A 17,565-nucleotide genomic window follows, 5' to 3' on the forward strand; every position below is an offset into this window, starting at 1 on the left:
ACCCCTTGGGCAGGATAACACTGAGGCATGATAACATTCTCTCCCAGCAGAAGGAAGCCCCTTGCCCATGGTGGAAAGGCACGTGATCCACTTATCATGTCTGCCATGGGAGCAAGAGGGGAGAGTAGTGGTATGTGTTCTGGGTACTTCTGACACTTCTATGAGTTTTTCCCAATCAGGAAAACAGATTCCCTCTGGTTACTCAGCTGTACAGCCTGGACTGGAACCCAGATTTCCAGACTTTCTAGGCTAAAGCTGTCCCTGACACCCCCAATGCGTTCCATGTAACTTTGAACGGTGGACGTGCTTGACCTTGCCAATAACTGTAAATCTCGAGAGAGCTGGTCTACCGCAGATCCCACCTTTGGAGCAGATTCTCCAGGGGCACACGGAAGTCTTTTAGAACAACCTTTGACTCCCCCAGATTCCTTCTTTACCTTTGAAAAACGGGCAGATCTTCCACACAGTGGCTGCCCCTTCCCGGTTGTACTGGCCCAGAGCCAGCTCCATGTAGAACAGGGGCATGCCAGCGATGATGAGGAACAGGGTGTACGGGATCAGAAAGGCACCTGGAAGACACAGAAGCAGAGTGTGAGCCCCTAGATCCCTGCTCAGCCCTGGGCCTGCCCCTCAGAGTGTGTGGACCCATGTCAGCCAGAGCTGTGAGGGTCCTCATTCATGGCACCCGGCCACTTCTCAAGGGATGTCTCGTGGTAGGTAAATCAGAGCAATTAATACAAATAGCCATAACATAATAATAGTTATAGCAGTAGTCATAATCATAGTCATAATAATGAGGTTCTGTGCTCAAATTAGTAAAATCTGTGTTCATCAAAGCTAAACAGGCTTGGGCTTCCCTGGTGGCGCAGTGGTTAAGAATCTGCCTACCAATGCAGGGGACATGGGTTCGAGCCCTGGTCTGGGAAGATCCCACACGCCGCGGAGCAACTAAGCCCATGAGCCACAGCTACTGAGCCTGTGCTCTAGAGCCTGAAAGCCACAACTACTGAAGTCCGTGCACCTGGAGCCCGTGCTCCACAAGAGAAGCCACCGCAATGAGAAGCCTGCGCACTGCAACGAAGAGTAGCCCCCACTTGCCACAACTAGAGAAAGCCATGCACAGCAACAAAAGAACCAAAGCAGCCAAAAGTAAATTAAAAAAAAAGCTAAATAGGCTTGTTTCTTGCAGGATTCTCCTAGCCTTTGATACACAAGCACAAGCTGTGACGGGCTATGAGGAAGATCAGGTGCAGTCTTTACCAAATTAATTTCAACATAGAACCCTTTCTTTCATGAATCACAACTCTGGGGAATGCCAATCACCCCAAACCCTTCCTTTTATAGGTAAGGCAATTGAGGCCAGAGAGAGAGAGACAGTGCCCAAAGTTACATATGACTGAGTTTTCATTTTGCTCATGTCTATATCAGCTTAAGGTCACCTCGGGTTTTCCCAAACATGACCTCACTGGATTGTCCTTAGTCTCACATCAGCTCACAGAAATAATCAGAGAGGGTCATTATTTCCCCCCAGGGGAAACTGAAGGCAGAGAAGGGAGTCGAATTGGTTTTGTTTGCACTGTTGCTAAGTGACAGAAGCAGGATTCGCATTCATGTCTTCCAACCATCAAGCTCACTCTGTTACTGCTGGCTGAAGGTAAACAAACACTGGATCAAAGAGGTCAGAGGCTCAAGTCTCTGACCAGGGAAGATGCCCACCCAGAACACTGCCGAAGCTACAGGGAGCCCTTGGCAATGGGCAGCAGCAAGTCCCTGGGAAAATTCCTGGTAGAATTAGACACGTCTGAGTTCCAGAGACAGTTCTCAGTACGCCTGGTAGCCTGGGGTGAGCTTAACGGGCTCTGACGCCGTGAGGTGACTCACAGGGGTACTTGCCACGTCAGCCTAGGCTGCTCCTTGGCCTGGTGCAACCGGAGGTGGCCAGGCCAGATCCACACTCCTCCCGCCATTGGCCTTTGGCTGAGATGTTGTAACCTTGGAAACCAAACACTCTCTGACCCGCCCGCACTAGGAAAGTGCAGAAACCGGGAAATGCGTAACGATGATAATATTAGGAATATAATATTCCCTACTGTGTTCCCGGCACTGTGTTCCATGCAATATCTCATTCCATCTTCACCTCAACCCTAAAAGTATTACTACCGCCATTTTACAGATGTGGAAACCGGGGCACCAGGCTAGCAGAGAACTGTGGCAAAGTCGCATGCACCCAGGGTCAAACTCCCCCAGCTACTCAGACTGTCAGTCTCCACTTTCCTCCCAGGGCTTCTCCTCAGGAAGCCCAGGGCTCTTAGGGACAAAGCATGAAGTTTTGGCCGCAGTGCTCTGAGACCCAGTCCTTCTGAAGCAGGAGAGGGACTAGCAGGGTGGGCAGTAGGGAAGAAACCACTGGAACACGAGTACCTCCTGTGTATCAAGCAGGGCACTGGGCACTGGACATCTGTGATCCCATTTATCCTACCCAGAAACCATCTCAGGTGGCAACTGCTACACCCATTTTTCAGAGGAGGAAACTGAGGCTTGGTGACTTGTCTAAATTCACCCAACTGGTCAGTGATAGATCTGAGATTTGGGCCCAGGTCTGCCTGGCTCCAGAGCTCCAGAGCCATTCCCCAAATATTCTGTTGATTCCAGAATATCCCAGCCTCGATGGAGGACATGAGTCTGCATAGAGGCTTGGTGGAGGGTGATCTGAAACTGGGACTCTGGGGCCAGCTGAGCCAGCTGGTCTGCTGGTCATGGGCTGCTCCAAGCCTCCAGCCCCTGCTCCAGGCTGGACTTCTTTGAAACGGCCACATGCCAACCTCTCTCTTCCCCTCCTCATTTCTACTCTCAATCTCCACCCTTCTCTTTCCCCACACAGAGAGGGCTAGTCTGGCACTAGAACCCACGTCTGTTCACGCTGCTGATAGCAGTGCCGGTGATGCTGATGGAGGTCGGGGTGGTGGTGGTGACGGTGGAGCTGCTGAAAGTAACAAGTACCATTTATTGAGCTCCGTTATATGCCAAGCCACACACTAAGTTTTTGCATAATTATTCCTTTAAAACCATCCCTGAGAATTACCACCAATCCCATGTAAAAGATGAGGAAACGGAGGCTTAGAAAGGTCAAGATGCTTGTCCAAACTAGTAAATATGCTTGCTTGGCTCCACATCTGGATCTGCCTTGTGGCCACCTGTCACTGCCCTTGGGGGCCTGGAGCCAGAGAGTAAGGGAAATAGATGTATTAGAGTATTTAACAGGCCTGAAGACTGAAGTCAGTGGTCTAAGGGACAACAGGGAAGGAAGAAGCCAGGAGTCATGGCTCAGATCTCAGCACCGTGGTTTGCCTCTGTCAACTAGATGTTCTTTTCTACAACCAGAGGAAAAAGCAATGTCAGCCAATTCACCAGGGATCTCCCATTGGCCAGTTTTCCCAACTCTAACCCTCTGGGTGGCACTGCCAACAGGTAGGTAAATTGCCCAGTTGTAGGTAAATAACCCTCTTGTGCTGGCTGGGAGTTCCAGTGGAAGGAGAGGAGGAAAGATTGTGGGTCTGCACAAGCCCAAGACTCTTCCAAGTGCGTTTGATGCGGGGCAGCCAAAGCTTCAGGTGGTAACAGATGGGGAACGTTCAAGAATGTTGGAATGGCTGAGTATGAATGAAAACCAGAAAGCTGCCCAGTGGCCAGTGTCTTATTCTAAAAGAGGACATCGACCAGGGAGATGGCCTAAGCCCCCTTGCAGAAAGATCTGGAGGAAGCCAGGACAGAGCTGAAGAGTCAGAAAGAGGTTTCAGGGGTGCCTGAGGTCAGCTAAGGATGCTTCTCCTAGAAACAGCCCTGCAGCAGCTCCTGGGACACCAAGGCTGGTTGCAAACTTCCTAGAAGGTACTGCTCTGCGAGGCCCATAAGTGCCACATTCCCACGGCCCTGCCTCATCTCCATGCGTGGCAGTGTCAGCTTCATCCAGCCTCATGCAGGGCCAGAGAGCTGAGAACCTGAGGAGCTACAGACCCAGAATCCTGGCTCTGGAATGCTCTGGCTGGGCTGACAGGGGCAGACCTCCCGAGGGTCTCAGCTCCTAGGGGTCTCCAACATCCACACACGTACACAGATGCACACCTGTACATCTTCATGCAAAGGTACACACGGATTCTGCACGTCAACACACTCACACGAACACAGGAAGAAAAGACTGTCAACTGCGAAAGGGACTCCGACCCGTGGCCTTTGGATGAATTCAGTAAGAAAAGCATCTGTCTGGCACACACAGATGCCGCCCCGCCATTAGAGAGGAACCCTACTGGTCAGAGAGGGGCTCTGGACTCCTCTGTGCAAATGTCAAGTCCTCAGAAAAGGGAAGCCAGTGGTCACTCAGTTCAGATGGGAAGTGCTGGAGCAGACCCCTGGTGGGTGAGGAGGACCCCAGGGGAGGGGACGGGATGCCTGTGGGAGGTGGCTCAGCGAGAGGAGGTGCGGGCCAGGCCTGGTGTGGGGGTGGAGAGACTGATGAGGGAGGGGCTGCATGAGGGACAGGAGGGTCCCTTGAGACCTCACTGGCCCAGCTTCCCAGTTGGTGGAGGGTAGGATTCCTCAAACTGGCCACATCCCGATGTATTAAGAAGTGAAAACGCACAGGACCGTTCGCCTGGTGCCTGTAGCCCAGCTATGGGTGGTCACTGCCCGTGGCTTTCACCAGAATTCCAAGAAAAAGTTGGTCAATGCCTACGGTAGCCAGATTTGTCCCCGCTTCCCAGGTACCCCAAGGGTACAGACATCAGGGTGCAAAAGAAGGTGAGATTTCAGTAGAGACAGGGCTGCATGCAGCAGGCCCACCCGACTTGTAGAAATGGGGACAAGAGCACCGGTGGAGACTTACCCTGCGATATCCACATATTTAAAGGTGACAACTCAGGCCACAGCTGTTAAGCCAAACCTGCTCTATCATCCTACCTTGACAACTCAGCATGGTTCTATTATAAAGTTCAAAACTGGAATCCCCAGTTCTTGGAGCTTTGCGCTGGAGTGTGGAGGCCTGGGGGGAGCCTGCACCCTGCTTCATCCCCACCTCAGCTCCAACCAGCAGTGTGTGAGGCCTTTTGCATGTACGTGTGGACTCTTGTGCCCACATGTCTAAGCTCTGTCCACAGCCTCTGGCGTCCCCTTGGGCCTGGGGCTGTGCAGGCCTGTAACACAGTCCAGGCTGGGGAAGCAGGGTCCAGGTAAGAGGACCTTGTAGACTGGGGTGGGTGGATGTTGGAGTGTTTGGGCAGGGAATTCCGGAGTCCAGGTACCTGGAGTTTGATGGGGGTTAGAATCAGTGCTCTGGGTGGGCAGGCCCTCTCAGCCCTGGCGTGGGGGAGGCAGAGAGGAGGACAGATCAGGGCACAGGGCCCAGGGCAGACCCCCTGTCTCTGCTCTGGACTCCTGACACAGAACTCCTAAAACCCTTGTAACTTCCTGCGTGATGGGGGTGACAGGAGCATCTTACGTAGAGCTCCTAAATCCCTGGGAATTTTCTGGGTGATGGGAGTGTCTTTTCTTCTAATGAAGCCACTCTTGGTGGGCTTCTAGATGGGGGCTGGTCCCCAGAAAGATCAAACCATGATTAGAGGCTTAGGACTTTCAGCCCCACGCCCACCCTCCAGGGAAGGAAGAGGGGCTAGAGATTGAGTTAATATCGATCATGCCCTTGTGAGGAGGCTTCATAAATATCCCGAACGTAGGGGGTTTGGAAAGCTTCCGGACTGATGCACTGGCGAGCAGGTGCACATACTGGGAGGGTGGTGCACCCCAACTCCACGGGCTCAGACGCTCCTGCACCCAGGACCCTTCCATACCTCACCCCCTGTGTACTTCTTCACCTGGCTGTTTACATGTACCCTTCATAATAGCCTTTATAACAAACTGGCAAATGTTTCTCTGAGTTCTGTGAGCTGTTATAGCAAATTATCAAACCTGCAGAGGGGATCATGGGAACCCCTGATTATAGCCGGTTGGTCAGAAGCACAGGTGACATCTTGACCCTTGTGACTGGCCTGTGAAGTGAGAGAATTCTTGTGAGACTGAGCCCTAACCTGTGGGGTCTGCACTAACTCCAGGTGGTGTCAGAATTGAACGGTAGGACACCCACCCCAAAGTTGGAGGATGGGTTGGTGTTAAGAAAAACCCCACATATTTGGTGTCAAAAGACAGTAGAATGTGTACAAAAACGGAGTTTTCCTGTTACCCCCTTGCCTCGATCTGAGGCAATCCTGGCCCCCAACCATGCTATTTATGGCTTTGTGACCTTGAGCCAATGTGACTTCTCTGAGCTTTGGTTCCCCCTTTGTAAGGGGGGATAATACCTGCATCACTGGTTTGCTGTGATCATTAGAGATAACGGAGGTGAGGTCCCTGGCACTGAGGTGCTCTGTAAATGGGAAGCATGTCCTGCCATCACACATCTCTAGTTCTGAGAGAAGGACAGTTCCAATGAGGAAACACGCTTGCTCCTCTGGTAGATTAAACCCCGCCCCTCTAAGGAGGTCAGTGGGGGTGAAATTCAGGGAAATTGGAGTTGAGGCTACCCCTCCTCCTGTGACAATTCTCCCTCCGTGTCAACTTTGCAGGATCTGACTTGATTCTTACTAATGAAGCTCCTCGAAGATTCTGGTTTCCCACCTCTTCCTTCCTGGTCTCTTTAAGAGGAACAAATTACAGGGTGTTTGGAATGGTCAGAACTATATTAGAGAAGGAAATATAACTCACAAAGAACAGAGTGGAACCTCACCTCCCGGATTTGGGATATAGTATCTCCAATAACAGAATTGAAAATGACGTTAACTTGTAGAATATCTGTAATAGACTACGAACTCCCTAAAGGCAGGGATTGCCTTTTGCTCACCTCTATATTCCTGGCATATGACAGGCATTTAGTAAGTGGGGTTTTTTGGTTAAATAAATGGATCCCGGCAGTGACTCACACAGAGGATTGCAGCTAATGAAAGCCCCGGGGCCTTTCTCCACTTGTGCTGTGGCCTAATCCTTACTTAGGCAGTTGGGTTTGGGATCACAGGGCAGGATGTAACATTTACCCCTATGAAATCCCACCTTGTTGAAAACAGTCCCTCTAGATCTTTTTGGCCAGCTCAGAGCAATGGGCCAAATCATGCCGGTAATGCCAGATCACAGTCTCAGCTCCAGCCCCTGATGAATGCCTCCTTCCTGCAAACTTGTTAGCCGAAGGGCCATACCAGCTGGCTGGCTCATGTACATCTGAGCTGAACAATCAGCCTCAGGCTTGGCAAGCTCAGGGTGTAGATGGCCCCCTGCAGCCAGGCCCAACGCGAGGGCGATGAGTTTGCAAACTCCTGCCTTTTGTACCCGTCACTGCCTCTTACTTGACCTCAAGAACCCCAGATATTTTGGCCAAGAGGATTCCCAAAGGTCTGTGGGTACCTGAGACCCTGAGCTCACTTGAGGAAGGAAGGGAACCCATTTGGGACCCAGAACTACATATCTCATGGGACCCCATATAGGAATGTTAATCCCCATTTTCCAGGTAGGGAAAAAACAGTGGGATAAGGTTAGGCTGTTAGAAACCCCAGGCCCAAGTGTGACCACTTTCCAGCCTTATATCCCTTCTAACTTCCTCTTAGAATCAAATCTGCTCCAAAATCAGGACCCTGCCCTACTCCTGTATCTAGCCCGGGTCTAGCAGTTAAAAATCATTGAACAATAAAAATAACAGCAACAACTTCATTTATTGAGCCCCTACTACGTGTCAGACACTGTTGTAAGTACTTTGCTTATATTCTATCTAATGTCATATCACCCTGTGGGGAGAGGCAGTCACCTTCCTTTTCTGCACATGGAAACTGAGGTCCAAAAAGGACGAGTGCCTTGTCCGAGGCCACACTTCTGGGAAGTGTCAGGCTCAGATTCAAACTCAGGTCTGTCTGAACTTAAAGGACATCTCTCTGACAGCTCAGAGCTGTCAGCCGGACACATCTCAAACAGAAGCGTTCATTTACAAAGGATAATTCAGAGTGGCCTCTTCCATGGCAAGGAGACAGACACGGGGACTCGATGGATCCGTCCACTCCTCCCTGGGGACCAACACAGGCCTGGCCCAAGACCACAGGAGCGGAGCACCTTGGAAAGAGCCCCACTGACACCGCCTCCCTGTTTGAGAAGGTTCTGAACAAAGCCTTGGAATTTCCAAGAGTGGCTTTCCTGGCTGGAAGGAAGCCACTTGCCCCCGTGCATCCCAGCAGCTGGCTTATGGGAAGATGTTCGGACAGGTTGATCTTTCTCAGTAACTCAAATATATTCAAAAAATATATTCAAAAAAAATAATATTCAAAAAATATTAGCCAAAAAAAAATATATTAGCCAGGGGCCTAAACTATTGGCACTTTTATCATTTCAAAACATCCTCCAGTCTGGGCCAGCATGAACAGCTGGACTTGGAGGTTACCGTGTTAACACTGGCACCAGAAGAGAACACAGCCTGTTAAATAACAGGGTGCGTGAGTCCTGGCTTGGGTGCAGTGCTGAGCCAGGCGTTGGAGAGGGACGGATCTTGGGGGTCATCCAAGCTCACCTCCAGCTGTAGCGGGGAACTTGAGCTCAGAGAGAGTGACAGAGATGGGATTTGAACTTGGGTCTTTGGGCTGCTTCTAGAATGACAGGATATCCACCTGCCAACCTGCTTGCCCATCTCTAGGCCTGACTTTATAATTGCTGGATGAGAACTGATCCACAAGGAGCAGCCAGGAGGTCTCAGCAGAGACAAAGCCCAGAAGAAGCCAGCCGAGCATCCCCTGGAGGGGTGCAGAGTAAGAACACCTCAGACTCTGAGATGTGGGACTGCACTGCTCCATTGTGCCAGCCGTAGACATCCTAGCCAGAAATGGAAATTCACTCGTATAACCTCCCCACCCCGTAGCCTGCCAGCCACGGTCTCCATAGCCTGGCCCCAACTTGCCTCTCCACCCTTATCTCTCCCGGCCTGCCCTTCAGCCAGTCTGCACTCCTAATCTCAGAGACGATCCCTCCTGCATTCTTGAACAACTAGTACACCTGCTCCCTTCCCCAGGCTTGTCCGCGCTCCATCCGTCCCAAGGAGCTGAGTTCCAACCACACAGCTCACTTCCTCTGAGTCTTTCCTAAGCAGCCTCTCCTCAGTCCTTTAGAGCACATGACACCTCTCCCGTCCATCTCACGCATCATCGCAAGGATGTGAAGAAGAGGTGGCAGCTATCTTTACTAAGGCCGTACTTCATGCCAGGCCCTCCACAGCATTATCACGTTGAGTCCTCACAACAACCCTCTGAGTTGAACACCATTGTTTCCATTTGACAGATGAGGAAACAGAGGCTTGGAGAGGTGCCCAATGTCACACAGCTAGAAGCTGGAACCCAGGATTCCACAGCCAGGGCTTCTGATCTCTAGGTGACAACCCCGCCTCCCACCAGCACAGGCTGCCTCACTTTGTTAGCTCCTGCCGGTGGAGTTGGGGGTTCTGCTGTTCCTGGGTAGGCATTAGGTCTCTGAGGGCTTGAACCATTTCGTTCATTTTTTTCATTCAACAGAAGTTTGTCGGGCACCTTCTACCACATTGCCAGGATCTAGCCCTTATCTTGGGCATTAGAAATACAGGCATGAAAAAGCCACAGTCTCTGCTCTCAATGTACCCCCGTCTGTTTGGAAGACAGACTCACAAAGAGACAAATGACTCAACGACTCAGGATGGGTGATGTGCAGGGCTAGCAAGCCTAGGAGAGGGAGCTTCTGGCCAACTTCACCTAAAAATTGGAACGTGTGACAAATGTGCTGTGTTTGGTGCCCTGGGCGCCTGGTACAGACTACCTTGCATACAGCAGGCGCTCTCAGTTGGTGGCGGTGGCCAAGTGAGCGGACAGTGTCAGTGAAAGCCCCAGAATATCCATCTAGCTGATGTGTTCAATTGGCCATCTGGGGTGCTTTTAGTTTCAACAGATACTTATAACAATGGAAATGATGGGTAGTGCATGACAATGAAGCCCTTAGATGACTAGAGCTCCTGGCAGGCAGAAGTGGTGGTTAATACATCTAGGTGACCCCTGCAGAGCCTAGCACTGTAGCTCATGCCAAGAGGAACCCAATCAGTATTGCTGATTGATGACAGAAGCTTCTGCTGTCTAGGGACACGCAGCCTCGGACAGTCATGGAGGACATGCTAGACAGAGTGTCCTAGGTTTTCTTAGTCTGTCTTTCATTCCTCGTCTCCCTGTCTGCTAAAAATACAGAGAATCTGCATTTCCTCCCTCCTGAGTCCAAAGGGCCAGAATGCTTAAACCTGACCAGAAACTCTTGAGAAGATGCAGCAGTCAAACGAGGAAAAGTTTCACCTCTGGATCATCTGTTTTCCATTCCTCACCCAAAGCAAGTGTCCAGAGTACACACTGAAGCAATCAGCAGGGGCCCAGACCCTATGGAACAAGGTCATGAGCTTTCCCTCCAGCTCCAAACCCTCACCCTACCTCCCTCTGACCCCCTGGAGTCCTGAGCCAGAGCCCCTGCCAGGCAGATGGCCCAGTGGATAGAAAAGTGTTTCGGTTGCTGGTGGCCACCCCTTTGCTGACTTCTTTCTCTGGGTCATTTTCCCAGGCTCTCTACAGGGTACTCCTGAGCTCATCCCAGCAAAGGGGGCAGGTCTGGGGTGGTTTGGGCAGAAGCTCTCAGGAAGGAGTTAGGGCTTTAGGCCCCAGGATCCTGCCCCCTGGGCTGCTTCCCCCAGGACTCTGCCCCCTGAGTAGGCTATAGTTGATTTCAAGGCTCTCATCCCAGGGCAGACAGTAATCACCCAGCAGGGGGAGGGGGAGAGAGCCTGGTTGCTGGACTGGGGTCTCCTCCAGACCTTCCTCCCACTCCACCCTGCAACGTGGCCAGGACCCCAGCAGGTAGACGCTTCATCCCAATCACCCAGGCCTCCTGTCTCAAGGACCAGGCCAGTTCTTGGTACCCACTGATGCAATCCCGCCTAGGCTGTGTGCTCTGGTCCCTCCAGCCAAAGGACCACCAACCCGAGAGTGGAGTTCTCTCTGCCACTAGCTTCTCTTTATGCGTCTCTGTTCCAGGGTTTCTGTCCCCAAGGGAGCAGGGCCTCCCAAGTGCCTTCAGGGTACCCAAGTCCTTTATCAAACCTGGAGCGCTGGAGTTGGGGTCACCGTGGGCACTTTTGGCGCCCAGTCAAGAGCTCTCCACCTCCCTTCCTGCGGACCATCAAAAAGTCAGAGTTCCTCACCCAACCTGGTCCTTCCACGCATGCGCCTATCACCGTCCAAAGTCATGCCTCGATTTCCCTGTTCCACAGGGGACTCCTTTTTCCGTGAGCCCTATCCAGTCCCTTCCTGCGTCCCAGACTTGCCCTTCCGCCTCCTCTTCTCCTCCCGTGTGTATCCCAGCTCCTCTCCCGGCCACCGCTGTGGACTTCAGGTAGCCTCCCAAGTACAAACCCCCAGCCCGACAGGGGGCTCACCTCCGCCGTTCTTGTAGCAGAGATAGGGGAAGCGCCACACGTTGGCCAGGTCTACGGCGAAGCCCACCACCGACAGCAGAAAGTCGATCTTCTTGCCCCAGGTCTCCCGGGGCTGCTCGTCGCCGTCGCGGGATGCCAGGAGGCACTGGACGCCGTTGCGCTCTTTCACCACCAAGAGTTCTGCAGCTTTGCGCTTCCGCTGGGGCTGCTCCGACCCCGGGCCCGCCCCGCTGTTCTCAGGCTGCACCTGTGGGTTCATCCGCGCCAGAAGCATGGGTGCGGCTGGCGAGAGGGGAGTCGGCGATACTGGGAGCACGCCGAGACTCTGCTGGAATAAAAGGAAAAGATGCGGTCACTGGGCCCTTCCACCCTGCCTGCGCCTCCCGAGGCCTCCCGGGAGCGCCGGGATACTGTGGTCGGCGCGCGCTGAGCGGACGCAAGGTTCCTAGAAAAGGGCGCGCGTCTGTTGGAAAAATTTGGAAGCAGAGGTAGTGGGGCGCCCGACTGGGACGGCACTTCGAGGTGGAGACCACCCCTGCCGCCCTAGGGATCCTGCTAGGCACCCCGCAGCTCTTCCCTCATTCACCCGCTCTCTCTTGTCCCCAAACGGCGGAGTTTGGACACGTCCAGGCAGAGATTTCCCAGGGCGGTGACCCGGCCGGGTGCAGCTGGCTGCCCCCTACCCTCGGCTCGGGTCTGAGCCACGTCCGAGAGCCCCAGGAGTCTCCCCGGACACTTATTACCTCTGCACTTCAAACTCGCTGGCACCCTACCTCTGCGCATCCCAACCTGGGCCTCCCCGGCACACCTAGCTCGGTTCCGCGCGCAGGGCGCACTCACGCGTTCGGCGGCGACGGGATCCCGGCTGCCGTGCGCTCTGCCTTGCCTGCTCCGGACCCGCCTCGCTTCGCCTCGCCTCGCCTCGCCAGGCTGTGGGGCGCGGGCTGGGGCTGGGCTCCGCCGCGTGGCGCTCGGGCGCGGCCTGAGGAGCGCTGAAAGCGCGGGGCGGCCGGCGGGGCGCAGGCTGGCTGGTTCTGACCGCGCCGGGCGGGGGCCGGGCTGGTAATGTAGCCTGCGCCCCAGGTAACGCGCCGATTGCATTAACCCAGCGCCGGGCCCGCTCTGTCTGGAGCCTGTTAGCGCTAATGGAGACTGACAGCGCGGCCGGGGATGGGCAGGGGCGGGAGCGCGGCGCGGCTCGGGGGACGGCGGGAGTCCCGCTCCCGGCGACTCACGGGACCCGGGCGCCCATTCCCGTTGCAGCACGCACTGGGACACCAGACTCAGCTCCTGGGGGCACCAGGCTCTGACCTCTGACTACGGGAAGAGAGCGAGACTCTCAGAAATAGTATCTAAGTCGCGGGGACGGGGAAAAGACTGGGGAGATCAACGACGGTTCAGTACCAGCTCTGTCATCCGCCGCAGGCCACTTAAACCACCTGGCCAGAGTTTCTCCACCAACAAAATGGGAATGTTCTGTTCAGTGCCTAGGAAGGCACACTGAGGGCCTGCAGGCCATTGGGTGGGTTTTGTTTAGCTGGCTCGAATTGAAAGGTCACAACTGGGCACTTACTCCTTCGTCTGTTTGTTATGGGCAGGCTAGCAAGGGATTTGAGGTTGTGACCCCTGTTGTATGAGGCTTAGAGTCGCTATTCATTCATCTATTCACCCATTCATGCACCCCTTTGCTCACGTGTTCCTACATATGCCTTTTATGTGCCAGGCACTGTTCTAGGCTCTTGAGACACACTAGTGGACAACTCAGTCAAAAATCTCTTAAAAAAAAAAAATCCCTGACATGATGGTGTTTACAATCTGTCATGGGGAGTCAGGGGAAAACAAGAAACATAACAAGTAAACACATTATCATATAGTATATCAGAAGGTGATCTGTACTATGAGAGGATAGGGAGTGCTGTGTGGGGGGAGGGTGCAGTTGTAGTGTGACCAGGGAACTTGAGAAGGCGAGTTTAAACAAGTAAAGGAGTGAGCCATTTGGACCTGATATTCATTCATTCGTTTACCTGTTGGTTAATTTATTCATTCATCAGTAGATGCTGATCACCTGCTATATGCCTGAAGCGTGCTGGCTGGTGGAGCTATGGAGATAGTCCCTGGCTTTAAGGAGCTCTCAGTCCAGTGTGCAAAGAGTTGATCACAAATCAGCGTGGTCAGAATTAGTTGTGACCACAAGGGTGTGGAAATTGGGCGCAGCTGAATTAGCGAGTAAGGGGTGGGGTGGTGATCCAAGAAGGCCTCACAGAGGTGACAACTCTTAAGCAGGATAGGCAGGAGTTTGAATAAGCCCAGGCACACTGACCTTTCTTTTGTTTAAACATTCCAAGCTCAAACCCACCTCAGGACCTTTACACTTGCTGTTTCCTCTGCCTGAGTTGTTCAGGTCTCAGTTCAGTGGTCCCTTCCTGACCACTCAAATTTAAAGTGTATGCCCACTCTCTATCACATCACCCTATCATCCTATTTTATTCCTTTCATTACATCACTATCCAAATTTTAAAATTTGTTTATCTATTATATGTCTCCTCTTGGTGGCTTTTGAGCTCCATGGGGGCAGGGATCTTGGCTGTCCTATACACTACCATATTCCTAATATCTGGAACATACTAGGGCATCAGTTATATAAGGTGAATGAATTAATGGTGGTGCATGAGGGTGTTTAGAGCATTTTCATCAGGGTGACCAGCATGAGAGATGTCCTCTGTGAAGGATTCAGAGAGAAGAGAAAGGGAAAAATAGTGGGGTGGTGGGTCAGCCTTGGCCTTCTGGAGGCTGATGGTCAGAGAAAGGAGGAGGTTTCAGGAGGAAAGCCTGGAACCACACCCATCAAGGACGTTCATCTCCTCTGACCCGCGGACCATTTTGATAAGCCTGTGAGGAAAGCAGGAATGGAATCATCTTTCCAATCTGGGGGTCAGGAAACTGTGGCTGTGAAGTCTCACAGGTTGGAAGTGACAGAGTTGAAATGAGAACCCAGGTCTCCTGGCTCCCAGCCTGTGTCTCCTCCACCAGCTTATGGATGGAGACACTCAGAATCTCTCTGGGAGTCATGTTCCCCTCCTCTCTTCTACCCCATGTCCCATCCAACTGGTCCTGAGAATCCCACCTTTAAATCTGCTACGAAGCCCCATTCCCACTGCTGCAGCATCCCCACAGAGGGTCCTCACCCATCGCCTTCCACTGTAGCAGCCTCCTCGCTGGTTACCCTGTGTCCGGTATCTTTCCAGCCACATGATATTCACCAGCTGCCAGAGCCTTTTCTAAAACTCATCTGATCACCTCACTCTTCTGCATAAAACTCCTCTGAGAGACAACAACACATCAACGTGATTTAATTAACCCTGGATTTGAGGTAATTTTATTTTCTTCTTTATACTTCTCTTTATCTGACAACTTTTCTACAATGAGCATTTGATACTTATGCAATCAGAAAAAAGATAATTTCTTAAAATCTTCCAATCTTTCCAAGATAATATCAAAACACCTTCAGCTGTTCAGACAAGATTCTGCCTGCCTATTTAACCACATCTCTTGCTATTCCAATTCTCTCCTCATTCTTCTTAAAATTCCTTTACCATCTCCAAATTGTGCTTTATTCTCCAGCAACATGAGAGATACTCAACTATTAATGGTTCCTTGGACACCTTGTGCCTTTTTACACTTCTGGATTTTTAAGTAGGCTGTCCATCTTCCTCTTGTCTACCTGGAGAACTCCTATTCATCCTTTAAAACCTCAGATGTCACCTCCACTGTAAAGCCTTCCCCGGTAACCACCTCCCACAATAGAGTAAACTCCCCCATTATATTGCTTTGTATTTTTGCCTAGTACTTTATCTGTGTGACTTCCCTACTAGGGAAAAGGACAGTACCTGATATATCCTGTTACATAGCTTGCACTCCAGAAATGTGTGCACAACAGAACTAGGTGAGATCTCAATTGTTGGCTGGGTTTGGTTGGGGTTTTTTCTGTTGGTTCTTCCAGAAACAGAACCTGAAACAAAGAATTGAATTCAAGACGTTTATTTAGGAGGGGATACTGGAAGCACTGATAGAGGAGGGGGGAGGTAAGAAAGGGAAGGAACCCAACAGAGGGGACGTTAAAAAGCAGTTACTACCAAATATAAAATCGATAGCTAGTGGGAAGCAGCCACATAGCACAGGGAGATCAGCTCGGTGCTTTGTGACCACCTAGAGGGATGGGATAAGGAGGGTGGAAGGGAGACACAAGAGGGAGGAGATATGGGGATATATGTATATGTATGGCTGATTCACCTTGTTATAATGCAGAAACTAACACACCATTTGTAGAGTAATTATACTCCAATAAATATGTTAAAAAAACAAAAAAGCAGTTACGGCTGTGGGCAGCTGTTGGTCAGTCTGCTGGGAACTTCTGGGAGACAGCATTGACCGTGCCTCGGAGTTGTCCCATCCCCGGGCAAGGAAGCTGGAGTATTTATCCATGAAGGCTGCTCCCTTCAGCCTTCTCTGGAAGGGTGCTAACTTCCCAGCATTCCCAGCCTGTCTGGTGTGTGGGCTGAGCGAGCTCCTGTTGCCAGAAAAAGTCTCCCATCAGAGTCCCAGGTACGGGCCGTAGGAAGCTTGTGGGTCAGGTCTGCGTTGGCAGGAATAGAGGATGACGAGTGGTGTTGGTGAGGCAGTGGAAGTGTTCACTACAGAGATGGAGGGAGACACCCTCCCATACATGCACATCACTGGAGGGGCCGCCAGCAAGTCCTGAGGGTTCCACTTTGTGGTTTCAGAGACTTCTGGAGGACAGCAGTGAGGATACCAGCCCGCGGCTGTGCTGAAGGGGAAGACATCTCTCTCCATCTCTGGCCCAGACTCCCTGCCCTCAGTTCCAAGAGCCATGGGGCCATGTGGCTTCTCTCTGTGCCCTGCCTCCTGCCCCTCCAGGTGGCCTGAGGGCAAGTGGGTGGGCAGGCGACTGGAGCATTATCAGAGCTACCGGGATCCCTGGGGAGGCGTCACTTCCACTTACCACGGCACTTGGTGACACAGGCCATGGGCACAAGGTGATGGCTGGTGCTGTCAGCCCAGCTCTGGCCATCTCCCTGCAGACACCAAGACCCTGACACACAAAGGCTGGTCTGGAGGTTATTTGGAATCCAAGTGGCTCAGTCCTGGAAGTGTCCTGAGGATACTATCAGAACCTGCACCTCTATTGCACTGATGAGGAAAATAAGGCCAGAGAGGAGGAGAGGTTCGTCTGTACATTTCCTCCCTTCCTTCTTTCCTTCTTCGCTCCTTCCTTCCCACCTTCCTTCCCTCCCTCCCTCCCTCCCTCTCTCTCTCTCTCTTTCTTTCTTTCTGTTTCTGTTTTTCTTTTTTTTCATCTTTTGATCAGGGGCGTTAGACTGATGTCCTTGCCACTGACCTGCCCTGCGTCATTGGTCATGGATATAGGTTAAACTGCATTTACAAATAGCAAAAAAGTGTCCTCAGTAAAAGACCCCTAGGAGCTGAAATCAGTCTCCTTCAGGACACCTCCCACTAAAGTCCCCCAGGTGTCCCTGAGGCTTCTAACCTACCCCGATGGGACTCATCTGGGTTAGAAGAGTCTAAGGACTCTTCTCTACGGAACTCCTACCCAACCTGGGACCACATCTGGGCACAGGCATTAAAGAGCGTCTATCCATTATTGACGATGGATACAACCATTTACATCCCCTGCCTGGATCTAAATACAGACCGACATCTCCACACGGGTAGTAAACGGCACCTGGAACTCCCATGTCCAAGATAGAATTCTTGGTGCCCCCTTGCTGACCTGCATGCACACCTGTTCCTCCTCACCTCCCTCATTCCAGGCGATGGCATATTTTTCCTTGTAGAGCCTCAGAGGCCAAAAACCTTGGAGTCCTGTTTCTCACGTTCCCACAACCAATCCTACTGCAAACTCTGTTGGCTCCGAATCAGATCCCACCTCCACACCTCCAAGGTCGCCACCCTGTTCCAGGCTATGTCATCCCTCACCTGGATTACTGTGGCAGCCTCTGAATGGCCTCCCTCACTTCTCC

The 17,565-nt window shown here is 52.1% G+C and overlaps 1 protein-coding gene across 3 annotated transcripts in view; it reads right to left on the minus strand.

Annotated features, from left to right (window-relative positions):
- Positions 1–12,166, minus strand: part of SLC6A2 (solute carrier family 6 member 2) — a 37,610-nt gene extending 25,444 nt beyond the window's left edge. For all 3 annotated transcript variants that reach the window (XM_079906996.1, XM_079906994.1, XM_079906995.1), the window contains exons 1-2: positions 11,507–12,166; positions 438–569 (exon numbers count right to left, since the gene is read on the minus strand). In XM_079906996.1, the coding sequence (XP_079763122.1) occupies positions 438–569; positions 11,507–11,780 (406 nt within the window). In that variant the 5' untranslated portion in view covers positions 11,781–12,166. The remainder of the gene's footprint in view (positions 1–437; positions 570–11,506) is intronic.
- Positions 12,167–17,565: the final 5,399 nt, after the last annotated feature.

The sequence above is a fragment of the Stenella coeruleoalba genome, assembly GCF_951394435.1.
Source record: "Stenella coeruleoalba genome assembly, chromosome: 20".
Lineage (NCBI taxonomy): Eukaryota > Metazoa > Chordata > Mammalia > Artiodactyla > Delphinidae > Stenella > Stenella coeruleoalba.